Source organism: Hemitrygon akajei, chromosome 2, assembly GCF_048418815.1.
Source record: "Hemitrygon akajei chromosome 2, sHemAka1.3, whole genome shotgun sequence".
Taxonomy (NCBI): Eukaryota; Metazoa; Chordata; class Chondrichthyes; order Myliobatiformes; family Dasyatidae; genus Hemitrygon; species Hemitrygon akajei.
In genome coordinates, this window is record NC_133125.1 from 165,061,800 (window position 1) to 165,089,545 (window position 27,746).

Below are 27,746 nucleotides of genomic sequence, written 5' to 3' on the forward strand. Positions count from 1 at the left end.
GGTGATATTGAGACGCAGGTAGTTTGAGTTGCACCATATCACAAAGTCCTGTATCAGTTTCCTATACTCCTCCTCCTGTCCATTCCTGACCCCTGATATCTCCTCTGTACCTACTTCCAAGCACCTCACGTGTTAGCCATTTCAGCCCTGGTAAAAGCCTCTGACCATCAATGCCTCTCATCATCTTATACACCTCTATCAGGACACCTCTAATCCTCCGTTGCTCCAAGGCATATTCCAGGATACAGGAGTACGTGCTGAGGGCTGAACCGAAGGTGGTGCAGCAAAGCCTCAATTTGTGAAGGACAACGTTGTCGGGTTCTTCTGCTGGGGGGTGGGAGTGTGATGTTGGGTGGGGATGGAAGCCCCTAAATTCTTGTTGTATGTAATACAAAACCGCAGTAACAGCAGTTCTAGAACAGAATGGGAAGCAGTGACCATGAATGTAAAGCATGGAAAGGCATGGATGGTTTGCCCTTGTAAATAGTTTTATTACCAATAAATTTTCTTTGTTAATTAAAAAAACATGCGGGTGTCTGTGCCAACTACAACTAACCCCACCCCTTGTGCATGGAGCCACTGCTGTGGAAGCCCCCTGATGATCAATGTGGGACTGGGTGGCAAGTGGGGAGGCTCTCTGGAGCTGAAGGGGTTCACAGGACAGCCGATTTCCACTTGTAGGCACGGACTCGAACAGACTGGACCTTCTGTTGCAGCAGGACTGTACATGGCTGAAGGCAGGAAGCTTCACATGAAGAGTAATAAAATCGGGACTTCAACGAAACTGGATCAGGACTTCCACGCTCAGATGTTTAAAGTTCAATCCTATGCTTTTTCTGGCAGCTTCATCTCCGTCTTCACCACCAGCTTCTGTCTCCACGCACACAATATTCTCTCCACACACCCAGTTTCATGGCGTTAATTTATTTAATGGTTGCTATAAGTTTACACTGAACCACAGTTTTACACTCGAGTCTGACTCTTCTTAACTGTTGAGTAAAAAATAACAAATAACCGGAGGGACTTCGTGAGTCAAGCAGGTTCGTTGGAGCGAAATTGACAGCTGTCATTTCGGGTCGAGATCCATCACCTGAACAGTTGACTACCTGTCACGCTTTTCAGGAATTTTCCCTTTCAGTCTTGTCTTACACTTCTCTCCGGCTTCATTTATGTTCCGACCTGTTTAATGTGTTTCTGATCAATGTGCAAATGGCCATGATTACTTTAAATACTGGCAGTAACATGACGTTCATTCCCGGTGGCTGCAGTCCATCATTTTGCTCCATATTGCCATTTCCAAGGCAGAGCTATATGATGGACAGCTGATGTTCAGCACTTGTGGAATATATACAAGGTCAACTGGCTTTGTAATCAGACTCACCAGACACCAGAGGCAAGGAAGACTCTGACACTGGTTGAGCTTTGTGGGCCCACGTCAAAGGTGTTTTTTTTTTCTCACAGTGTGGACTGTTACGTACCCCGTAACTGGGTGTCAGACCAGCAAAGGTAGAAGTATCCGTTAGAGTCTGGTGGTACTATATTCAAAAGTGTTTATTACTAAAATAAGCAAAACAATACCAATAATGCAAATATACATATAACACAAGTTAGCAATAATAAACAAGCTCTATCGATGTCTAGGGGTAAATGAATTGTCATAGAAAAGTATAAAGTTCAGTTCATGCGTGCTGAGGTATGTATAGTTGTTGTATGGTAACCGTTGGAGAGAGCGAGAGAGCAAACGAGATGTAACAGCTGCAGCAGGCAGAGCTTTCTGTGGCTTTTTGATTCCGTTGCACCATTGTGGTCGTTCGGCTATGACCCCTCCGTCCTTCAGCTAGACCGTTCTTCTGTGGTGGACTTGTCACTCTGGCATGAGTGGACACACACACAAGTCCCCACCTTCCTGCCGTTACACTGAGAGCTTTACTGACCGATCTCCTGGTTCGGTCTCTGAAGCCCCCACCTTCCTTGTGGGTTCACAACCCTCAGTCAGGGTCCACTGGTGGGTCTGAAGGGTGTCTCTCCAGACCTGTCTTTTTATCCCTACTAACGGGGTCTCAGCTATCAATCAATTCTGAATGACTGTGTCCGTCAAATCAGGCCACTCCTGCAGTTTCCTGAGGAATGTTAACGAGCAAAGTAATGTCCTTGTAATGAAAGTTAAATAATCCAAGAAGAGTCACAATAAATCAACCGTCTCTCTCTCTTATCTGTAGCAAATGTTCGTGCCTGTGTTTCGTCTCTCTCTCTCATGAGCAGCATAGCAACAGTAATATTTCATGGTTCTCGGGGGGGATGGTTAACTCTGCACCCCATTGTCCATCAGGTCTGTTCATCACTCAGAACAGGACAAAGGGAAGACCGGTGTGTTTAACCCTTGCCTGGTTTGATAGCTGTACCACGTGAAAACGGCATCCTCTTCTGAGTGGTCACAATTGGTGACTTTAATAAGTTTGGGAAGCAGGAGGACGACGTGGAAGATTCGACAGCATTGGCACTGGGAAGACAAAACATCTCTCTCTCTCTTCAAACTACTCAATTCGAATTTCAGAACTGAACTGACTGCATACCTATCCCATCGTAAGACTGCATCATTTCACTACCTAAGCCGGAAGACATTTGGGGGAACTTTATTTATTCGCTTATATATGCATATACTCTGCTAATCTGTTTACCTTATCTTGTTTTATATTACTTTATCACGTAGTTACTAATAAAATAGTGTTTATGATGGAAGACTCAGACTCCAGGTGTGTCCATTTCTGCTGGTCCTATTTAACCCGTTACGGGGTATGTAACAGCCTCTAGTCGTGGTACTACAGGGGCTCAGCAGCTTCCCGAAGGTGAAAGGATCCTGAATCAGGAAATATCTGGAGTTAACATGGCTTTGAAAGGACAGGTCGAGAGTTTAACCGAGGAGGTGATTTGTCCCATCTGCCTGGATTTCTTCACCGAACCTGTAATGCTGGAGTGTGGACACAACTTCTGTCGCCCCTGTGTCACACAGTGTTGGGGAAGGCAGCGGAAAAACGCCTGCCCAGAATGTAGAGAGGAGTTTGCTGACCCCATCATCAAGCTCAATCGGGCTTTGGCAAATCTGTCTGAGAAAGCTCGGAAACTAAACCTGAATCCGAAGGAGAAGGAAAGTAAATGTTACTGTGAGGAACATGAGGAAGAGCTGAAGCTGTTTTGTGAGACGGACAAGACACTGATCTGCCTGATCTGTGCGACTGCACGGGAACACAAGTCTCACAACTTCATGCCGGTTAAAGAAGCCACTGAAATCTACAAGGTAAAATTAACCTGATTAAGACTGTCTGTTTCTGTTGTACCATGTTTTTGTCTAATCCATTCACTCTTTAATTGCAAGGTTCGGGTTAAATCTTCAATGGACTCTCTTGCAAAAACCAAAGCAGAGTTTGAGAAAATGGAACAGCAACAGAAGGAGAAGATTTCTGGAGTTCGGGTGAGGCTTTGTGAGCAGAATTTCTAATATTGTTGTGTGGGTTTGATCATTTTAGTGTATAATAGCAGTGTATGGCAGCTCCAGTGACCTGGGTTAGATCCTGACCTCTGATGCTGTCTCCGTGGTGTTTGCACATTCCCCCGTGACCATGGTAGTTTCAGTGACAGCCTAAGGACATGTGAGCTGAATGTTTTATCGTTTTCTGTAATTAGTTCTGTTGACTACTTCAGAGATGAACATCAACGTCGTTCTAACGGCTGCTGACAAAATTTTGAAATGTATTTCTTCTGAATTACTCTCATTGCCAAATGAAGCCTGCAAATTGCCTTTAAGCAATGTACTTTGAGCTGACATAATAAATTAGCGATTTCACAATCTTCTGAAGGACTCTGTGGACTTCACTCTCAAACTTACAGCTTCAGCATGTTTAAGTGGACGAAGTTCATCGCCATGCCCAGAAGAGAGGGAGGAGGGGAGCACTCAAAGCCAAGCTGAAACACAGAGGAATGGATCTTCCTGTTAGCAAACATACAGATGCTGGTGAATAAGATTGAGGACCTAAAGGCAAATTGTTGCAACGGAGGGAAATGAGGAATTGCTGTGTTCCGTGTTTCACAGAGACATGGATTAGTCCAGAGATGCTGGATATGTCGATGAGACCTGAAGGCTTCTCAATTTACCAGATAGTCTGGTCTGCTGACCAAAGCAAAAGTGAGATATCTCTGTTTCATGATAAACATTTTGTGGAGGCCAACGCAGTGGTCTAGTTTTCCTGACATATTTGTGATGAACTTCAGTCAAGCTTGCCTGAAGAAAACTCTGCCTAATTATCACCTACAGCCCCAGCGGTCCCAACACTCTTGACCACTCTTACACTACGATTATGAAAGCTATGCCTAGATCACATTTCTGGAAATCTGATCACTTAATTGCCCTCCACTTACCTGCATCCAAGCAGCGGCTAAAGAGCAAGACTCCAGAGATAAGGACAACACGGAGCTGGTCGTGAGAGGCTGAGGAGTGGCTACGAGATTGCATTCAGTCAGTAGACTGGGCTGATCTGAATGAATACTCCATGGCTATCACGGACTTTATGAAAACAAATGTAGATGAGCTGTCCCCATAAAATCATTCAGGATTTTCTGTATCCAGAATTCCTGGATGACCCAGGTCAGTGACATTAAGTACAAGAGGTCTATGTACAATCACCAAAGTTGATGTTCTCAGCTTAAATGCTATAATCTCCTACAAAGTGAAACCAAGAGACATAGTTGACAACAAAGCTTCATTCGCAGATGAGCCGAATGCTTTTTATAGTCATGTTGACCATCAAAATATGTAGGCATCTTCATGAACTCCCGTAGCCCCCACGGAACCTGTAATTTCAGTCACTGAGGCCGACATGACTGCATCCTTCAGGAGGGTGATTCCAATAAAACATCTGGCGCAGACCATGTACCTGTCCAAGTACGAAAGAGCTGTGCCAATGGCTGGAGTGTTCACTGGAAATCCTATCCTCTCAGTTTGGTAATCTGATGTACCCACTTGCTTCAAGCATGCTGGACCAGTACTTAAGAAGAACACGGAACCTGCTTCAGTAATTATTGTTCAGTACCACTTACATCTACTGATATGATATTCTTTGAGAGATTGGTGATGAAATACATCAACTCTTGCCTGATAAGCAACATGTTTTTTTCTTCAATTTGCCTACTGTCACAACAAGTCAACTGCAGATGTCATTTCATTGGCTCTTCACTCAAATCTGGAATATATGGACAATAAAAATTCATACAGATGCTCTTCATTGACTACAATTCAGCATTCAACACTATCGCCCCCACAACACTAATCAATAGGTTTCAGGTCCACAGCCTCAATACCTCCTTGTGCAACTCGATCCTTAAGTTTCAGACTCCAGTCAGTTCCAACTGGCAAAAACGTCACAAAACTTTCCTTCAGCACAGGAGCACCACAAAGTTCTGTGCTTAGAGCCCTTGCTCTACTCACATGATACATATAATTGTGAGGCAAAGCACAACTCTAATGCCCTAGGCAAGTTTGCCGATAACGCCACTGTCATTGGCCAAATCAAGGATGGTAACGACTGAAGATATAGGAGGGAGGTTAAAAATGTGGCTGAGTGATGTCATAACAACAACTTTTCACTCAATGTCAGGAAGGCTAAGGAGAAGATTATTGAATTCAGCAGGAGGAAACCAGAGGTCCATGAGCCAGTACGCATCAGCATATCAGAGGAGGAGAGCGTCAGTGGCAGTAAATTTTTAGGTGTTATTATTCCAGAGGATCTGTCCTTGGTCTAGCCAAAGGAGTCACAGCAGCATCTTGATTTCCTTTGAAGTTTGCAAAGATTCGGCAGGACAACTAGAATAGAGACACTTTTCTGTACATGTGTGGTGGAGATTATATTGGCAGTTATATAAATACCAATGCCCTTGTACAGAAGCTTTACAACAAAGTAGTGGATTCAGAACAGTGTGTCACGGGTAAAGTCCTCTCCACCACTGAGCATACCTACTTGGAGCATTGATACAGGATCTTCAGAACCCACACTACCAGGTTCAGAAACCACTATTACCCTGATCCATCAGGCTCTTGAACCAGAGGGGATAACTTCACTGAACTTTACTCAAACCATCACTGAACTATTCCCACTGAACTAGACTCACTTTCAAATCTCATGTTCTCTATTATTACATATTTATTATTGTTGTTAATTTATTATTATGTTTTTCTCTTTCCTTTTTATTTGCACTGTTTGTTGCTTTTTTGCTCATTGGTGTTGTCCATCCTGTTGGGTGCAGTCTTCCGTTGATCAAATGGTATATCTTGTATTTATTGTGATTACCTGAAAGAAAAGGAATCTCAGGGTATGAATGTGGTCATATATGTACTTTGATAATAAATTTACTTTGAACTTTGAAATTAAGATGGGGTATGTGAATCAGGTTGGATTTAGTTGGGATGTGAGGGAGAGCAGGATTCAGGAAAACATGAGGACATGGGATTGATGGGATTGCTCTGAGAACCAAAATAGATTTGATGGGCTGAACAGACACCTTCCATGTCAGAAGGAAATACAACAAAGCAATATAGTAAATTAGTCTTCATCTTTCATTGGACAGGAACAGTCACACATTCTTCAGTCCCACGTCACATCGCAGTTTGTTGAACTGCACCAGATTCTCACCGAGAAAGAGCAGCGTATACTCAGAGATCTCAGGGAAGAAGAGAAGAGGATTTTAAATCTAATGGAGAAAAATCTTCGAGAGATTCAAAAAAATTTAAATTCTACTCAGAAGGAGATCTCAAGGTTACAGGAACAGATCGATCAAAAAGAGAGTGTGATATTTCTCAAGGTGAGAGATTATATTTCAATTCTTTTTTTTAAAAGTGGACAAAATTGGGATCAATGTTTGAAGTAACTGTAACATTTACAAAAGGTTCTAAACTGACTTCAGATAGGCATATGTTTCAGAGTTCAGGACTGTTATGTCCCCAAAATGGACTTCCGCAATATCCTATACATCACAGGACTGTCTGCAAACTTCTTCTAAATGAGTTACTCTGAACGTAACACTGAACTGGTGATTGTTTCCTGAATTCCTATGTCAAATATCCATAAAATGCACATTAGCATCTAGTTCCAGTCACACTATGAGGGTGTCTGGTGCCGTGGGTGTGAAGATCTCTCTGTCAACATATGAAAGCAAAGCATGAATTCCAGAATGTGACCCACAGATCAGATTTGTCATTTGCTTTCCATTAGATTAGAGACTTAAGGGAAATTTACCCTATTGCCTTTTGTTTTCAGGTATGGGATTACAGGGGATTATATCCCGTTCTCTATCATAGGCAGACCATTCGGAACATCTGTTCCTATTAATTTGCATATTGCACAATCTTTCTCCCTCCTGCTCTCAACTACCAGCAACAGTGCCCCAAACTCCACGGTCCCTCATGTGTTTGTCTAGCTTCATCATTACATCCAATCTCTACTGGTCCAATTTAACCATTCATGTGGCAGTTAGTTCTACATTCTCTTCACCAGGTTTCTTGTGGGATTTAGTAATGCCCAGCTAATTGTTTACCTTTTACTTTTGGACTCCACACAACAGAAATATTTTCTCCACTCCCATCCCATAAATTCCATTCGGATTCTTATATTCCTCCATCTGATCCTCTCAGACATAGTATCCACATAAAAACTACACAAACTGTCCAGTCTTTTCAGTACGTTCCATCCTCTCAGTTATGGCACGAACATTCCTTGTCATTTACCCATGGTTCTGTATTGTTCATGAATGTGTGTGACTATAAGAGTGGGAATTTTCAACTCCTTGTCCAAGTGCATTCAGATTGGCATTTTATTTATTTCAGGAGGAAGCTTCTTGGAAGAGGAGGTAGGACCTGGTCTTTTACATAGAAACATAGAAAACCTACAGCACAATACAGGCCCTTCAGTCCACAAAGTTGTGCCGAACATGTTCCCTACCTTAGAAATTACTCGGCTTACCTAAGGCCCTCCATTTTTCTAAGCTCCATGTACCTATCCAAAAGTCTCTTAAAAGGCCCTATCGCATCCTCCTCTACCACTGTTGCCGTCAGCCTATTCCACGCACTCACCACTCTCTGACTAAAAAACTTACACCTGGCATTTCCTCGATACCTACTCCCCAGCACCTTAAACCTGTGACCTCCTGTGGCAACCATTTCAGCCCTGGGAAAAAACCTCTGACTATCCACACAATCAATCAATCTCATAATCCTGTACACCTCTATCAGGTCACCTCTCATCCTCTGTTGCTCCAAGGAGAAAAGGCTGAGTTCACTCAACCTATCCTCATAAGGTACCCTGCCCAATCCAGACAACACCCTTATAAATCTCCTGTGCACCCTTTCTATGGCTTCCACATCCTTCCTGTAGTGAGGTGACCAGAACTAAGCATAATACCCCAAGTGAGATCTGACCAGGGTCCTATATAGCTGCAACATTACCTCTCGGTCCTTAAACACAATCCCACGATTGATGAAGGCCAATGCACTGTATGCCTTCTTAACCACAGAGTCAACCTGCACAGCAGCTTTCAGTGTCTTCTGGACTCGGACCCCAAGATCCCTCTGATCATCCACACTGCCAAGAGTCTTACCATTAATACTACATTCTGCCATCATATTTGACCTACCAAAATGAACCACTTCACACTTATCTGGGTTGAACTCCATCTGCCACTTCTCAGTCTGGTTTTGCATCCTATCAATGTCCTGCTGTAACCTATGACAGCCCTCCACACTATCCACAACAACCCCAACCTTTGTGCCATCAGCAAACTTCCTAATCCCTCCCTCCACTTCCTCATCCAGGTCATTTATAAAAATCACGAAGAATATGGATCCCAGAACAGATCCCTGAGGCACTCCACTGGTGACCGATCTCCACTGAGAATGTGACCAGTCTACACCCACTCTTTGCCTTCTGTGGGCTAGCCAGTTTTGGATACACAAAGCGATGTCTCATTATATCCCATGCCCCCTTACTTTCTCAATAAGCCTTTCATGGGGTACCTTATCAAATGCTTTGCTGACACGACACTACATCTACTGTTCTTCCTTCATCAATGTGTTTAGTCACATCCTCAAAAAATTAAATCAAGCTCGTAAGGCACGACCTGCCCTTTACAAAGTAATGCTGAGTATTCCTAACCATATTATACCTCTCCAAATGTTCAAAAATCCTGCCTCTCAGGATATTCTACATCAACCTTCCAACCACTGAGGTAAGACTCACTGGTCTATAATTTCCTGGGCTATCTCTACTCCCTTTCTTGAATAAAAGATCAACATCCGCAACCCTCCAATCCTCCGGAACCTCTCCTGTCCCCATTGATGATGCAAAGATCATTGCCAGAGACTCAGCAATCTCCTCCCTCACCTCCCGACAGTAGCCTGGGGTACATCTCATCCGGTCCCGGCAACTTATCCAACTTGATGCTTTCCAAAAGCTCCAGTACATCTTCTTTCTTAATATCTACATGCTCAAGCTTTTCAGTCTGCTGCAAGTCATCACTACAATCACCAAGATCCTTTTCCATAGTGAATACTGAAGTAAAGTATTCATTAAGTACCTCTGCTATTTCCTCTGGTTCCATACATACTTTTGCACTGTCACACTTGATAGGTCCTATTCTTTCACGTCTTAACCTCCTGCTCTTCACATACTTGTAGAATGCCTTGGGGTTTTCCTTAATCCTTCCCAGCAAGGCCTTCTCATGGCCCCTTCTGGCTCTCCTAATTTTCTTCTTAATAACTCCTTCCTATTAGCCTTATAATCTTATAGATCTCTATCATTACCTTTTGTAAGCTTTGCCTGCCCATCCTCCCTCTCGCACTGTCTACAAGCTTTGTGAGCCAACCTCCTCTTTCCCAGTCTCTTTGGTTTGGTTCCCACCCCCCCCAACTATTCTAGTTTAAACTCTCCCCAGCTACGTTAGAAAACCTCCCCGCCAGGATATTGGTCCCCCTGGGATTCAAGTACAACTTGTCCTTTTTGTACGGGTCACATCTGCCCCAAAAGAGGTCCCAGTGATCCAGAAATCTGAATCCCTGCCCCCTGCTCCAATCCCTCAGCCATGCATTTATCCTCCACCTCATTTTAGTCCTATTCTCACTGTCGTGTGGCACAGGCAGTAATCCCGAGATTTCTACCTTTGCGGTCCTGCTTCTCAACTTCCTTCCTAACTCCCTGCACTCCTTTTTCAGGTCCTCTTCCCTTTTCCTACCTATGGCATTGGTACCAATATGTTCCATGACCTCTGGCTGTTCTCCCTCCCACAGCAGGATATCTTGGATGCGATCTGAAACATCCCAGACCCTTGCACCTGGGAGGCAAACTACCATCCGAGTTTCTTTCCTGTGTCCACAGAATCACCTGTCTGATCCCCTAACTATAGAGTCCCCTATCACTACTGCCTTCCTCTTCCTTTCCCTACCCTTCTGGGCCACAGGGCCGGACTCTGTGCCAGAGGCACAGCCACTGTTGATTCCCCAGGTAGGCTGTCCCCCCCACTCAAACAGGAGTACTTACTGTCAAGCCTACAGCCACAGGTGTACTCTCTAGTATCTGACTCTTTCCCTTCCCCCTCTTAACTGGGACCCACTTGTCTGTCTCCTGTGCCCTGGTGTGACCACCTGCCTATAACTCCTTTCTATCACCTCCTTGCTCTCCCTGACCAGGCAAAGGTAATCGAGCTGCATCTCCAGTTCCCTAACTCGGTCCCTTAGGAGCTGCAGTTCGACACACCTGGTGCAGATATGGCCGTGCGGGAGGCTGGGAGACTCCAGGACCTCCCACAGCTGACACCGAGCATAGAAAACTGGCCTCCTTTCCGCAAATGACACAGGTAAACCTACCTTGCCTCATCTCGTTACTGCCTCACCTCGTAGAGCCAAAGCCCGATCACTCTGCTGCCTCTCACTTTGCTGCCCGCTCCAAAGGCTTTCTGCAACCCTATACAGATTTTAAAATAATTTGAACTGCAGATTATAACCAACAGTTTTACATTTACAGGATTAGTGATGATGAACAGACATTGTCAGTGACAGACGGTCTCCTTCCGGTTGAAAAGTTCGATCCGATCTATTTGTTGCACACAGTATTGAGAGAAATACTTGATACCATTAATCGAGGTAAAACTTACACTGATTCATTTGTCTTTGTTTCTGAGACACAATTAATGAGAATTAGAAGCATAGATTGGTTGTAATAATCTGCTGAATAGGATCAGTGTTTTTATTCTACCATCAATCCTACCTGCTGTGAAACAATCGACAAAGGGACACAATGCAACCAGTACACGGGCCTGTTAGATTACCCACTGTATCCTGGTCACTGTACAAACCTGACAAGACATGAATGTGAATCCTACCACAAAAGCTCTTAATGACATTATAGTGAATAATGGGCGGGCATGGTGTCATAGCAGTTAGTGCAAAACTATTCCAGCTCGTGGAGTCAGACTTTGGAATTTAATTCTGGTGCCCTCTGTAAGGATTTGTATGTTCTCCCCTTGACTGCATGGGCTTCCTCTGGGTGCTCCGGTTTCCTCCTACAACCTAAAATGTAGTAGTTGGTAAGGGCATTGAAAATTGTCCTGTGATTAGACGTGTTAAATAGGGGTGTTGGTGAACAGTATGGCTCATTGGGCTGGAAGGACATGTTCCGTACTTTATCTCTAAATAAAATAAAGTTTATATCAGTGTTGTATCCAGTATTGTCAGAAAGATATACACGAGTCCCTCATGCGCTACCTACCCTGTCTGACTTGTCCGTGACTGCGGACTCGTGTCTGCCCCCTGCTGGACTCACTGTTGCTATCAAACCATCACATTGAAGCATTGAAAGACTGAACCCAGACACACCAACCAACATTGACCTCTGTCGAGATTTCACCAGCACCTCCTCATTTGTAAAGTGACTTGTTCCAAAATGTCGCTCCTGAACTTAGTTTCTTTCATTCTTGGTTTTCCATGACCTTCTCCCTGGGAAATGCAGATGGGAAATATTCATTTAAGATCACTCCCTTCCTTATTGGCTTCACCTGCAGATTACCATAGTGTCCCTTAAAGAGACCAATTCTCTCAATAATTACTCTTTAATTTAATATACATGACGAACCCATTAAAACTGTCCTTTACTTCAATGGCGGAGTGATCACGTGCTTACATTCTGACCTTGAATTTCCCTCTTCAGTGTAGTCCCCTGTCTCTAATACTCCTCAGGTTAGTGAGCAGTGACCAGCAGACTCTCACAAGAGAGTTGAATCCACCCTTGTAACACTTTGTGACCAGAGACTCCTCAATGTGTTTTTTCCAGTTCCCTCAGTATGTGTCCACTGCGACTGTGCCAACCATGAGAGTAAATTAAACTCACACCACTTGTCTGCCTGCGTCCTGCACCCTCAGTTCCCTGCCTGTTCATGTGCCCATTGAATTGCCTCTTAAACATTGCTGTTGTATCCATTTTCTCAATACTCCTGTTTATTTAACCTGGCATTTAACTGACATGTTTCATGTCTCCACTTTATCCCATTGTGAAGAACTTTGAGTTACATTGTTTGTATCAAAAGTGCTCTGTAAACTGTTTATTATTATTGTTGTATTTTTATTTTTTCTTCGCTCAAGCTGGTAAAAGCTGAGGTACGGGCACAGGGAAGTGCACTCATTCCTTGATTGCTAAGAACTTTCAGAATATACTAATGGTTTTTAGTATTGTGGTTTTCTGGAGATTTGCATGAATATTGCTGTGTAGGCCTAATTGTTCAATGCAATTGTGCGGTGACTTTAGGATGATACAAGTTGTAGTTATTACTATTGGGACAATGTATATTTCATATTGTTGTTATTATTTTACTCCAAATCCAAAAACAAGCTGATGAAGGAACTCGAAATACCATGTAGCATCTGTGGAGAAGAAGAGATGGTTGAAGTTTCATTTGGAGACCATGCATCAGATACCTCCCTCTGTAGTCTCTTGTGGTCTCCACACTGCAAATGATAAAAACAAGCTTGTCCTACACCTTCCTGACCATACTGTACACTTGTGTTGCCATTTGAGGGAACTGTGCACTTGAAACCTAATATACCTCTGTTATCAATGCTGCTGGGGAACTCCCATATACTCTGTAATTATCCCTTACAATTAACCTTCCAAAATGTACCCCCCCTCACTCATCTAGGACAAACTCCATCAGCCATTTCCCCATCCAGATCTCCAATTGATCGATGTTTGATTGTATCCTTCAACACCCTTCTTCACTATCCACTGTCCCACCAAATTTGTGTCATTGCAAGGGTACAGGCCACATATCTCACCAGCAACAGAGTTAACAGCACTGAACTCTGCGCCACACCACTGGTCACAGACCTCCAGACAAAATAACACTTCTCCACCACAGCCCTCGGTCATCTATGGCCAGGCCAATTCTGAATCCAATTTACACTCCTCCTTTGTAATATGGATACATTCTGAGACATAACGACTCATTTGCCTTCATTCCCCATCTCCCATACCTGTCTCTATGGGAAATATATGAACAGCCTCTCCCTTCTTCTGTAACTCCAGAGCTCAACAAACACATTGATCCTGAATGAGCTGAAACTCTGGATCAGGGCAGAGTGGAATGTGGATGATGGGGTGGTAGAGGTGGGTTTGTGGCAAAGGGGACAAAGACCTTATGCTTCCATCAACATTAACAGTTCACCCACACGCTTCTCACCCCTAGCCATCTGGTTCTAATTCAATCTGTCATTCATCTGTCTCCTAATGGTTCCCATTATCACCTCCATTACTGATAAGATTCCTTCACACATTTTCCTTTCTCCATATCCCTCTGATTTTAACCTCTGTGTCTACACCAGCCACTGTCTCCCAGCTACAGCGCACACCACTTCCCCTACCCTACTCGGAGGAAGCTGCTTGTCATACCTCCAGTCCACAGTCACCCCAGATTCCTGTCTCACCACTCTCCTTCTCCTCTCTATACCAGGAATCTCCCTGATGTAGGGGTTTGACCTGGAATTTTGACAGTCATTTTTCTCCCATAGATGCTGCTTGACCTGCTGAGATCCTCCGGAAGATTTGTGAGGCCTGGTTATTGGATATTGTTAAGGAGGAGTTAAAGAAATTTTTGAAAGATCAGGAGGCTGAGGTTTTGGGGAACTGATACAGAAGAGGAATTGAGGTTTGCATCAACCAGTCACTGTCATATTGAATGAAGGAGCTGCTCTTTTGCTGTACTGTTCTATGTTCTCTGTTCAAAGTTTAGAAGAATGAGAAGAGATCTCAGGGAAACATAAAATTCTTCCCATGGTCAACAGGCAGGATGTAGGGAGGATGTTTCTCCCGTGTGAGGAGTTGAGGGTCAGGGTCACTGTCTCAGGATGGGGTGGACCCTCAGAGGATTTTCTGCACCAGAGGCTGTGGGGTCTCAGTCATTCAGTTCATTTAAAGTCACAGTCATCATGATACAGCAGAGAAACGGGCCCTTCGGCCCTTCACCTCTGTGCTGACCTATTTACCCATCTACACTCATTCCAGTGGCCAGCATTAAGTCAGTCTCTTTCTGTGCCTTGCTTATTGAAGTGTTTGTCTGAGTGTCTCTTAAGCACAGTGATTCTATCTATCTGATTCTATCAGCTCCTCTGCCAGCAAATTCCAACATCAACCTCTCACTGTTCAAATAAATTCACCTTTAAACTCCTTCCTCCCACCTCAGACATGTGACCTCTTAAATTTGATCCCCCTCCTGTGGGAGGAAGATTTCAACCATCTGCTCAATCTACACCCCTCATAATCTTATATATTTCTCTCAGATCACCCCTTGGCCCATTTACCTATGTTTGGCCTGTAACTTTCTAAATCTTCCCTGTCATCATTTCTCTGATCCAGGCCTCAACTCCTCTTCTGTACTAGTTCCACAGAGCTCTCAATTCCCCCTTATCACAGAAGACAATTGATTTCATTTTCTGCCATATTACAGAAGCAAATGTGCTTCATGTCCTAAAATGCAGTAATGTAGATAAATCGCAAACACGAGGAAATCTGCAGATGCTGGAAATTCAAGCAACACACACAAAACGCTGGTGGAACACAGCAGGCCAGACAGCATCTATAGGAAGAAGCACTGTCGACGTTTCAGGCCGAGACCTTTCTTCAAGACTAACTAAAAGAAAAGATAGTAAGAGATTTGAAAGTAGGAGGGGAGGGGGAAATGCGAAATGATAGGAGAAGACCGGAGGGTGTGGGGTGAAGCTGAAAGCTGGAAAGGTGAATGGCAAAAGGGAGACAGAGCTGGAGAAGGGAAAGGATCATGGGATGGGAGGCCTAGGGAGAAAGAAAGGGGGAGGGGAGCACCAGAGGGAGATGGAGAACAGGCAGAGTGATGGGAAGAGAGAGAAACAAAAAGGATGGGGGGTATAAATAAATCAGGGATGGGGTAAGAAGGGGAGAAAGGACATTAACGGAAGTTAGAGAAATCAATGTTCATGCCATCAGGTTGGAGGCTACCCAGACGGAATATAAGATGTTGTTCCTCTCTTGACAGCAGAGGAGGCCATGGATAGACATGTAGATAAATCCCCAGGTCCTGATCAAGTGTGTCCCAAAACATTGTGGGAAGCTCAGGAAGAATTCATGGTCCCTCATTTGAAGAAACACATTACGTTACGCACCAGACCACATGAGCTTCCAAGGTTTAAAAGCTCTAACTCACCGGAGTATGGATAGCTGGCCCAGGATTTTAATATTTAAAGAGCACCGGAACTGAGGTTCTCTGCTCAGTCTGCGCAAACAGCGTTATCAGTAATGGTCTTTGAACCGAGGTTTTAAATTTTCAATTTCTAAGTCGGAATGTATGGTTTTCATTCAGAAACAAGGGCTGGATAATATTCACATGACTGTGTATGGACGTTCGCTGTCTAGGGTTCCCGTGTTTAAATATTTGGGGTTATTGCTAGTTGCGAGACTGACTTGGAGAACACATATAAAGTTTTTGAAGGAAGAATGTAAGCAGGTCATTAACTTTTTGCGGTGTATGTCTGAGTAGACAGTGGAGCCTCCAGGGATGTGCTATTGACAATTTATCATGCTTTAATATGCTCTTGTCTGGACAGTGGTTGCATAATTTATAGGGAGGCAGCTCATTCAGTTTTATTTTCTTTGGATATCCTACAGGTCAGGGCACATAGAATCTGTGGTGGAACATGCTAGATCAGACCAAGAGACACATTTGGGGTTGAGCTAGGAGAGATGCCTCTTAACCAGCAGAGTGAAAAATTCAGTCTTGCATACAGGACTTTCGTAGTAAGGTTACGGTTTAATATATTCGCTTTTATGGATTGCTGGGAATATGCTAACAGATTTGGTAAATGTTTTGGGCGGATAATTAAGGTATACGTGTGGGAGAATGGTCTTGTCAATTTGCGTTTTAGCCCAACAGTGGTCTGGCCAGGACAGCCACCTTGGAAATTTCCAGATCTGGGAACAGATTTGTTGTTGCTGGGGGATAGAAAGGGTCCTGTGGGAGGTGTGAGGGTGTCTGGTCATTTATGGCAGCAGTATTTTTCCTTTTTGCCTAAATCCAAAAATGGTTTTAAACTCCTAGCTAGTAACAGGGTGGGTTCTGGGATACTTATCACCTGGTTTAATGTCGAGGTGGGGAAAAAGCTGACAGGTGGACTATTTGTCTATATAGCAGAATTTATGGCTGTTGTCATTAGTTTGCAATGGAAGTTACATGAAAAAGAGTTGTGATGTGCTCAGATGCTGCCTTGGAACTGCAGAGTTTGGAATTGAAGCGTTGATGGAAGCGCACTGGAATTTGTATGTTCTGGAGAGTGCGGGAATAGTTCTGCAGTTCTGTTGGGTCCCAGCCCATCTGGGTGTATCGGGTAATGAAAGGACAGTTAAAAATAAAGAAACATAGAAAACCTATTTTATATTCAGTAAATGAAAGTCTGAAGACAAATCTTGTATTCGGTTCGCTGGGATTAGAAAATGGCAGATTTGTGGAATAGGGATATGGTATTTTAATTTGGTTCCATCATTTCAGGGGAAGCTCCTTTTGGGAAGGAACAGGAGAGAAGATATGTGTTTGGCGACATGGAGGTTAGGACACATGGGTTTGCACTCCACTTTGCCACTTTGTTGCTAAGTACGGGAATGAATCGTGTGATTTTTATCGGAGACAGTGCAACATACGATCATGATGTTCCACAGATATTCGGTATAATGTAGGAAGCTGTTTACTCAATTATTGGGTAGATCTGTGGTGCCTAAGCTGCTGGATATTCTGGCACTTGAAGCAGGGATGGGTAAGGATTATAGGACGCTGGTGAGCTTTTTAATTAAAACAGGTTTGGGAGCCAGGACCTGATCCTATCATCATCCATTCCAGTAGGTGGCGGGAGAGAATCTTCCTGTTTTGTGCGAGCTGCCATTCGCACAAAAGTCAGTGTAAGAGGAAAGTTCGGTTCTCAGTTCAACAGGTCGACATGTCAAGTAGGATTGTGGAGGAGTCTAAGACAGTGGATATTGAGAAATAGAGGGCTTTCATTATAACGGGAGGCTAAATATGCAGGGACATTTTCCCTGGAGCTTATGAGGCTGCCAGAGGAAGTGCAGAGGTGGGTGCAGTTAAATATTTTAAAAAACATTTGAATTGGTCATGGGTAGGAAAGGTTTTAAGGGATAATGGGCAAGTTGAAGCAAGTTGGTGAGCACGAGTAATTCGACTGAAAAGCCTATCTTACTTCCTCTTTGATTGCCTCCAGTATACACTCACCTCATCCTCATCTGGATCCAGGTGTTGCTCCACCCCTTTCTCATAAATGTTTCCACTGGCTGTCTCCGGTATTTCTTTCCCTTTTTTGAGGAAGTCTCGACCTGAAACTTCCACAGTCCATCTCTCTCAACATATGCTACTTAAACCTCTGAGTTCCCCCAGAATTTTGTGTGTTTTGATTCGGAAAACTCCTCTCTCCATCCCAGAGGAAAGACCTCGGGAACGTTTTAGATGTCTTTTCGCTGAAGTTTGGTAAAACCCCGGGAAAAGTTTTTGTCGGCCTCCCGTCTGCGCCTGAGGTCCAGCGGCCTCTCCCCCGATCCCCGGGGACTCTCTAATTCTCTGCTTCTCCCCCCAGACTCTGTCACCCTGGATGTGGAAACGGCGAATTCGTGGCTCGAGGTGTCAGAGGATCGGAAGAGTGTGAGACGGACCGAGACCTGGATGAATCTCCCTGATACCGAGAAGAGATTCACGTACTGGGCTTGTGTGCTGGGATCGGAGGGATTCACATCAGGGAGACATTACTGGGAGGTAGCGGTGGCGGGGAATCGGTACTGGAGTCTGGGAGTCGCCGCAGAGTCTGTGGACAGGAAGGGAGATATTGGCCTAAGTCCGGAGACCGGATTCTGGATCATCACGCGGCATGATGACGAGATCTATGTTCCCAACTCCCCTGAATCCCGTCTCCTTGACGATCCCATCCCCGGGAGGGTGGGAGTTTATCTCAATTACAAGTCCGGGACAGTTTCATTTTACAACGCGGAGACCAAGTCCCATCTCCACACCTTCACTGGGAATAAATTCACAGAGAAACTTTATCCTTTCGTCGCGACTGGATATAGAAACCAGTGGCTTAGTATCTGCTCCGGTTCCGCTCTGTGTCTGTAAACCGGTCTGCTCCCGACAGGCGTCAGGATTAAGTCAGTATAAATGTAAACGTCCATAGAGTGAAATAAAAACAACTTGAGAATTATCGATCCATTAATTTTAATGCGTTAACGGCATCCGTCAACGGAACAGAAAGACTGCGGATTCAGAAGTAGCCACTGCCGGCGTATCCTGGGCTCCAAAAGTCCACCGGCATTGACATGGGCTAGCTGGGAGAAGAGATGGTGGTGCTAACTCTAAAAGGGAGGCCAAGGTGAATGTTGGTAAGACAGGGCAGGTAGTGCTGGTGACACACAAAGCACTGGAATCTCCCTGCATGTCAGGTAACATCTCCACCATAGGCATATCACTTTAGATACTGTTGTGGGGGGAGGTGTGCATGACTTACCAGAGGAAAGTCACAGCGATAGGGTTACTGGCACCGAGCCTGCCTCTTTGACACAGAAGGGAAGCCGAGAAAAGAGGTGTGCGTTGGTGATCGGTGATCCTTTAGTTAGGGGAACAGAAAGGGGGCTCTGTGGGCGAAACCTAGATATACGGATGCCCTGCTGCCTCCCCGGCGCCAGGATATAAGACATCTTGGATCGAGTTGTCAGCATTCTTAAGTAGAGGGTGAGCAGCCAGAGGTCGTGGTCCATGTAGGTGCCAGGGTCCTATATAGCTGTAACGTTACCTCTCAGCTCTTAAATCCAACCCCACGGTTGATGAAGGCCAATGCACCGTATGCCTTCTTTACCACACAGTCAACCTGTGCAACGGCTTTCAGTGTCCCATTGACTCGGACCCCCGATCCCTCTGATCCTCCACACTGCCAAGATTAATACTACATTCTGCCATCATATGTGACCTTCCAAAATGAACCACTTCACACTTATCTGGGTTGAACTCCATCTGCCACTTCTCATCTCAGTTTTGCATCCTATCGATGTCCCACTGTACCCTCTAACAGCCCTCTACACTATCTACAGCACTCCCAAACATTGTGTTGTCAGCAAATTTACTAACCCATCCCTCCACTTCTTCAGCTGGGTCACTTATAAGAGAAGGGGTCCCAGAACAGATCCCTGAGACACACCACTGGTCACCGACCTCCATGCAGAATATGACCCATCTACAACCACTCTTTGCCTTCTGTGGGCAAGCCAGTTCTGGATCCACAAAGCAATGTCCCCTTGGATCCCATGCCTCCTTACTTTCTCAATAAGCCTTGCATGGGGAAACTTATCAAATGCCTTGCTGAAATCCATATACACATATGCTTGTGGGAAAGTTTGTTAATTCTATATTGTTGTGTTTAAACTAGAGTTGCAGAAGGATGGGAACCAGGGGGCCGGAACAGTGAGTGGAGAGTGTGTGGAGACAGATATTGCCAAGATCAGAACGTCAGGAATCAAAAGGCTGAGTATGGTGTTACTAGTATCCTGAGCTGTGTAAATATAGATAGATAGATAGATAGATAGATACTTTATTCATCTCCATGGGGAAATTCAACTTTTTTTCCAATGTCCCATACACTTGTTGTAGCAAAACTAATTACATACAATACTTAACTCAGTAAAAAAAAATATGATATGCATCTAAATCACTATCTCAAAAAGCATTAATAATAGCTTTTAAAAAGTTCTTAAGTCCTGGCGGTAGAATTGTAAAGCCTAATGGCATTGGGGAGTATTGACCTCTTCATCCTGTCTGAGGAGCATTGCATCGATAGTAACCTGTCGCTGAAACTGCTTCTCTGTCTCTGGATGGTGCTATGTAGAGGATGTTCAGAGTTATCCATAATTGACCGTAGCCTACTCAGCGCCCTTCGCTCAGCTACCGATGTTAAACTCTCCAGTACTTTGCCCACGACAGAGCCCGCCTTCCTTACCAGCTTATTAAGACGTGAGGCGTCCCTCTTCTTAATGCTTCCTCCCCAACACGCCACCACAAAGAAGAGGGCGCTCTCCACAACTGACCTATAGAACATCTTCAGCATCTCACTACAGACATTGAATGACGCCAACCTTCTTAGGAAGTACAGTCGACTCTGTGCCTTCCTGCACAAGGCATCTGTGTTGGCAGTCCAGTCTAGCTTCTCGTCTAACTGTACTCCCAGATACTTGTAGGTCTTAACCTGCTCCACACATTCTCCATTAATGATCACTGGCTCCATATGAGGCCTAGATCTCCTAAAGTCCACCACCATCTCCTTGGTCTTGGTGATAATGAGACGCAGGTAGTTTGAGTTGCACCATATCACAAAGTCCTGTATCAGTTTCCTATACTCCTCCTCCTGTCCATTCCTGACACACCCCACTATGGCCGTGTCATCAGCGAACTTCTGCACATGGCAGGACTCCGAGTTATATTGGAAGTCTGATGTGTACAGGGTGAACAGGACCGGAGAGAGTACGGTTCCCTGTGGCGCTCCTGCAGATATCAATGCAAGAATTACTGTAGGAAAGGCAGATGAGCTCAGGGCATGGATCAAAACTTGGAAGCGATATTGTGGCCCATTGGGAGGGGCATGGTTGACAGCTGATGTGAAATAAGAATGCTCTGACCACATTATGAGATTATATTACTAACCTCCAACAGTCCTAGGCATTTAGAGAAAAAAAATTGTATAGAAATCACAGAATGTTGCAACAAACATAAGATTGTTAGAGTAGGTGATTTCAGCTATCCACCTATTGAATGGGTACCCGAGAATAAGAGGATAGTCTACGTTGTTCCTCTGTTTCAAAAATGCTCTAAGCACAAGCCAGGAAATTATCGATACATAAACTAGGAAATTACTGATCAAAGTTATTGTGAGTCTAACGTCAGATGTGGGAAAGTCATTGGAAAGTATTCTAAGGGACCGGTTATATGAAGTCGGACAGACATAGATGGATTAAGGATAGTCAACATAACGTTGTGCGATGTAGATCATGTTCAACCAATCTTATAGAGTTTTTCAGTGTTGTTACCAGGAAAGTGGATGAAAGCCAGATAGTGGATGCTGACAACATAAACTTTAGCAAGGCATTTGACAAGGTTCTTCATGAGAGGTTGGTCAAGAAGGTTCAGTCACTCAGCATTCAAGATGAGGTACTACACTGGATTAGACATTGGCTTTGTGGGAGAATACAAAGAGTGGTAGTAGATAATTGTCTCTTTGACTGGAGACCTGTGGTGTATCAAGGCAATTGGTGCTGGGTCCCTTGATGTTTGTCTACATCAATGATATGGATGATAATATAGTCCACTGAATGACATGAAGATTGGGGGTGTAGTGGACAGCGAAGCAGGCTATCATGGCTTGCAGAGGGATCTGCATCAGCTGGACAAATGGCTGAAAAATGGCAGATGGAATTTAATGCAGACAAGTGTGAGGTTTTGCACTTCAGTAAGATCAACCGGGGTAGGCCTTATACAATGAACGGTAGGGCACTGAGGAGTGTGGTAGAACAAATTAAACTGGAAATACAGGTCCATGATTCGTTAAAAGTAATGTCACAGGCTTTGTAAAGAAAGCTTTTGACACATTGGCCTTGTGTACAGGAGATTAGATGTATGTTGAATTTGTATTTGACATTTGTGAGGTCTAATTTGGAGTATTGTATGCAATGTTCGGCACCTACTTACAGGAAAGATGAAAGCAACGTGGAAAGAGTACACAGAAAATTTACAAGGATTTACTAGACCTGAGTTATAAGGAAAGCTTGAATAGGTTAGGAATGTACTCCTTAGAATGCAGAAAGTTGGGAGGAGATATGATAGAAGTATGCAAAATTATGAATGCTTGTCCCTCTCACTTTCAGCTTCCACCACTGGCTCGCAGTTGTTTGAAGAGGAGAGCAGAATGTGCAAGTCTTTTCCTGACAGTACATCGTCTCTCCAACAACAAGCCTCATGTAGTGCCTCGCGCTGGCAACACACAGAAACTAGTCCATTCGGACTCAGGCTGATCCATAAAGGACAGGGAGGAATAGCACACAGACCCACTGGTGTGTGGAAATGCCATGGTGATCGTGAACCAGAGCCACACCTATGGGTAAATAGTCGCAATCCCTTGTGGGCAGCCTTAGGAGAGACGAAGGCTACGGGGGTAAACCCAGACAGCAAATCTGGAGCCGTGCCTCGAAGGCGGCTGGATATCATTGAACAGATACTGCAGCCAAGCTGGTACCAAAAGTATTGCTTCATAATCTTTCCTTTGGACCACACTTTGGAGGTGGAGAGGGGGATATTAACGACTGGGCATCTCAGGATCTCTAGACGTTCTACCCAGGCTTGTGATTATTATGATCATCACCCGATGTCCTTCGAAACAGATGGATGCCAGCACAAATCGATCGGGTTAATGCAAGCAGCATCATATGCGGGGGCGCTGGTAGCAGACACAAATGCAAGTCACAGACACTGAAGTTCTAGGAACAGGACAAGGTGTGTCAAGAAAGCAACGGAAGTGGGGAAGAAAGGACGCTGGACATTGACACAGGCCCTGGATGAGACTAGGATGTAGGGCCTGGGCTAGGACATGGATAAGAAACACAGAACCTGGACGAGGAACTAGGAACAAGGAGCCTGGACTAGGGACACGGGACTCCGGAACTAGAGCCTGGACAAGGCCCCGGAACCTAGGTCTTGACTCAGAACTAGAATCCAGGTTTAGGCTAGGACAGACTTGGCTACAGGTCGTGGCATGGCTACAGGATTGGACATGAGACTCCTGGACAAGACGAGGGAACTCCAGCACAAGGCTGGGCAAGGCACATGGACAGGACAAGAGCACGAAGCCTTGACCTGGACTTGGGAGACAGGAACCTTGGAACTCAGGAACATGGAACACAGAGCCGGGACCCATCCTCGGGAGTATGACGTCTGGCCAGCACTCATACACAGCACACAGAGCCAGGACCTCCTCCTTGGGAACAGGACCAAGGGCTGGGGCTTTTTCTATACACAGAATACTGAACACAAAGAGACAGTTCTCCACTCAGGGTAGCGGAAAACAGCCGGACCTACCGAGCGAAGGCGAGGACACAAAGAGACAATTCCAAATAACGACAGACTGTTACTTATCTTGACACAGTAAGGCCCCGGTCTTGCTCTGGTTGAACCTGACGGCGTTACAGGCGAGGTTGCAGGTGAGGCTTCAGGCCAAGGTTGCAGGTGAGGTTTCAGAAGGAAGGGGAAAGGAAGGGAACAGTCCAACAACTGAAGCTGAACCCAGGAGCTGTTTGTGTAGCCAGCCCAAAATGAGAATCATGTACCTCAATTAAGGCACACAGCAGAACAAGGGAAAATTGGAACACCTAGAATAAGGATCGATGGACCAGACCATGAACCGGAATACGGATTTCATGGACAAGACCATGACAGTACCTCTCCCTCTATGGGAGTGTCCTGCCGACTGGACAGGCTCTCCAGGACTAAGGAAGACACAGGTGGGTTGGGGGCATTGAACAGGAGGGAACCCAGGATGGCAAGAGTAAAACGCCAGTGTCTGTGTCGCTGGGTCTATGCTTGACTGGACTGTTCTGTCATACGTGGGGGCGCTGGTAGCACCCAAATGCAAGACACAGACACTGAAGTACTAGGAACAGGACTAGGTGTGTCAAGAAAGCAAGAGAAGTGGGGAAGAAAGGACGCTGGACAAGACACAGGCCCTGGATGGAACTAGGATGCAGGGCCTGGGCTAGGACATGGACAAGAAACACGGAACCCGGACAAGATTGGACTAGGGACACAGGACTCTGGAACTAGAGCCAGAATAAGGACCCCGGAACCTGGGTCTTGACTCAGAACCGGAATCTGGGTTTAGGCTAGGACAAGACGTGGCGTGGCTACAGGACTGGACATGAGACTCCTGGATAGGACGAGGGAACTCCAGTACAGGGCTTGGTGAGGCACAGGGACAGGGCGAGACACATGGATAGGACATTAACACGAAGCCTTGACTTGGACTTAGGAGACAGGAACTTCGGAGCCTTGAACTTGGAACTCAGGGACATGGAACACAAAGCCGGGACTCCTTCTTGGGAGCGGGATGTCGGGCCGGGACTCGTACACAGCACACAGAGCCAGGACCCCCTCCTTGGGAACAGGACCAAGGGCTGAGGCTCTTTCTATACACAGAATACTGAACACAAAGAGACAGTTCTCCACCCAGAGTAGCGGCAAATGGCCGGAATTACCCAGCAGAAGCGAGGACACTAAGAGACAGTTCCAAACACAAAGGAGCGACAACCGGCCGGACCTACCTAGCGAAGGCGAGGACACAAAGAGACAATTCTAAACAACGACAGACTGTTCTTTTTCTTGACACAGCAAGGCTCCAGTCTTGCTCTGGTGGTTGAACCTGCCAGCTTTGCAGGCGAGGCTTCAGAAGGAAGGGGACAGTCCAGCAACTGAAGCTGAACCCAGGAGCTGTTTGTGTAGTCAGCCCAAAATGAGAATCATGTGCCTCAATGAAGACACACAGCAGAACAAGGGAAAACCGGAAAACCTGGAATAAGGATTGATGGACCAGACCGTGAACCGGAATGCAGACTTCACAGACTGAACCATGACAGGTGATTAAAGAAACATATAGGCAAGCATAAAAATACTTAAACAACAAAAAAATTAACTGCAGGACATTAGGTGCAGCGTGTAGTTTACTGATTAGTGTAACACTATTACAGCGCCCATGACCTGGGTTTGTATGTATTCATTGTGACTGTCTGGGTTTCCTCGCACATTCCAGAGATGTACGAGGGTTCGTTGGGCCAGAAGGACCTGTTACTGTGCTCTATCTCTAAATAAACATCAAAATGACAATTAGACCCGAATCCAACACGAGACACAACGTCGATCTGAAGCAGCCTCTCATACGCCACTCCAAACACTCACTCGCTCCAGCATCGATGAAGGTCGTGACATCTAAAAAAATTCCTCATTCACCTCGGCTACTCTGACCCATGACTGCAACACCAAGATGTACTGGCAGTGGGTGCAAGGTCTCCTTTCCCCCGAGCTGGAGATGCAGCGCTATTACACTGAAACTGGACCCAAATCCTGGAATTTCCTCCCCACCAACACCAGATTAAAGATTACCTTTATCTGTTACATGTACATCGAAACATAGAGTGAAATGCGTTGTTTTGAGTCAATGACCAACACAGTCGGAATACGTGAACAAGTGTCACCACATTTCCAGCACTAACATTGCATGGCCACAACTCCCTGACACAAAATGTAGAGCAGGGAACAGCACAGCACAGGATCAGGCCCTCAGTCCAATAGTGTTGTGTTGAACCAACTTAATTAGTAATCAAATGGCCAACTACGTTAATCTTTTCTGCCTGCAGAATGTCCATTGTCCTCACATTCATGTAAACAGAACGTTTTTGGAAGGTGGGAGGAACCTCACGCAGTCACAGGAAGAACGTACAAACTCCTCACAGAGCGGTGGGAATTGAAACTGATTGCCGATTGCTGAACACTGGGTCTGTAATAGTGTTACACTAACGGCTATGTTACCATGCCATCTCCATCATGGAAACACTTTTGCCAGGACTGTCATGGTTCTGGATGGCAACTCAATAACCAGCTACCCAAACCCTCCCCCCACCACTGCTTCGGCAAGGAGGTTTCATGGGTGGGCTAAATCATAGCAAAAATAAAAATAATATATTTTTAAAAGATTGTATTAGAAGATATCTTGTTCCATGTGTAAACACTAGAGATTCTGCAGATATTGGAAATCCAGAATAACACTCACAAAATTCTGGAGGAACTCAGCAATCAGGCAGCATCCGCGGAAGGGAATATAAGTCAATATTTCAGGTCGAGACCAGTCCTGATGAAGAGTCTCAGCCAGATTCATCGACTCTTTATTCCCTTCCATAGATACCCCCTGACCTGCTGAGTTCCTCTCCCACTTTGTGTACATTCATACAGTGCTAGAGCAGGGGTTCCCAACTTTTTTATGCCATGGTCCCCTATCATTAACCGAGGGATCGGTGAACCCCAGGTCGGGAATCATGATCCTAAAGAAACAACTCTTGCACTTTGTGTGGTTGGATCATGTGTCTTCTGAGGCAAGGAAGGAGAAACATCGAAGCCTCATTGGAACTGTTTCTGACTCAGGTTAAACCACAGGGTTCATACAGTTCTGATCTTGTGTCGGAGGGAGAACATGACAGCACACAGGAGATGAATGGAGGCCGGGTACATTACAGCTTTGAGGAGGGAGTGTGCAGCCTGGGTGTATTTTCTCTCAGTGAAGGAGAAGTGATTGAAGTTTGCACAATTAAGGGAGACCAGGTGAAGGGAAACAAGTAGAACCTGTTTCCCCTGAGAAAGGAGATTCTGGAACTGGAAGCAGTTCTGGAATGGGAGTGTTGGCCTGTCACAAGCAAATTAAAGAACAGCCATTCCGAGGGCAAAATCTGTAGTTGGAGAAATGCCAAGAGTCTGGGCCGAGGACTATAGGCCCGGAGGCAACCTGTCCTGGGTTCTGACTCCTGTCCGTGTGAGTGGGTGGGTGGGTGGGTAGTTGGGTGGAAAAGGGGTTTTCTTTTGCTGTTGTTGTCATGTTTTGTTACTGTTGTTGCTGCTTGTGACATTCTAACAGTGAGTGATCATCATGGACATCTCTCTTGTTATCAGAAAACCCTGTTGGTCATTGGTGATGTAAAACTGCAAGTCCGTTTCACTTGTTTAATGGTGAACCAGATTGGGGGAACTGCGCGGGCTCGGTTGTAGAGAAGTTTAAGGTGCAAGCCGTGGGTTTACGTGTTGCAGCAATCCAGGAAGGGAGACGCCGCAGGCAGTGTAGCACAGCTTCCATACTGGATTGGGGGTTGCCCCCCCCATCGGTGTTGCCACTCAGTATTCAATGAGTGGAAGGACAAGCTGGACTGTGGGCGTGTGTACTTATGTGAACTGCTGAGAATGACTTGATCTTGCCAACTTATGGGATGTGGGTGTCGCCAGATAAACCAGCATTTATTGCCCTTTCCTAGTTGCCCTTGAGAAGGTGGTGATGAGCTGCCTTCTTGAACCACTGC

At 45.2% G+C, this 27,746-nt stretch overlaps 1 protein-coding gene across 1 annotated transcript; it reads left to right on the forward strand.

Moving 5' to 3' along the window:
- The first annotated feature begins 2,214 nt into the window (after positions 1 to 2,214).
- LOC140737892 (zinc-binding protein A33-like) lies at positions 2,215 to 18,762 on the forward strand. The gene is made up of 6 exons (XM_073064663.1): positions 2,215 to 3,295; positions 3,374 to 3,469; positions 6,616 to 6,849; positions 7,871 to 7,893; positions 11,058 to 11,176; positions 18,188 to 18,762. The coding sequence occupies exons 1-6, from the start codon at positions 2,885 to 2,887 to the stop codon at positions 18,718 to 18,720; spliced, it is 1,416 nt and encodes a 471-aa protein (XP_072920764.1). The 5' UTR covers positions 2,215 to 2,884; the 3' UTR covers positions 18,721 to 18,762.
- Positions 18,763 to 27,746: the final 8,984 nt, after the last annotated feature.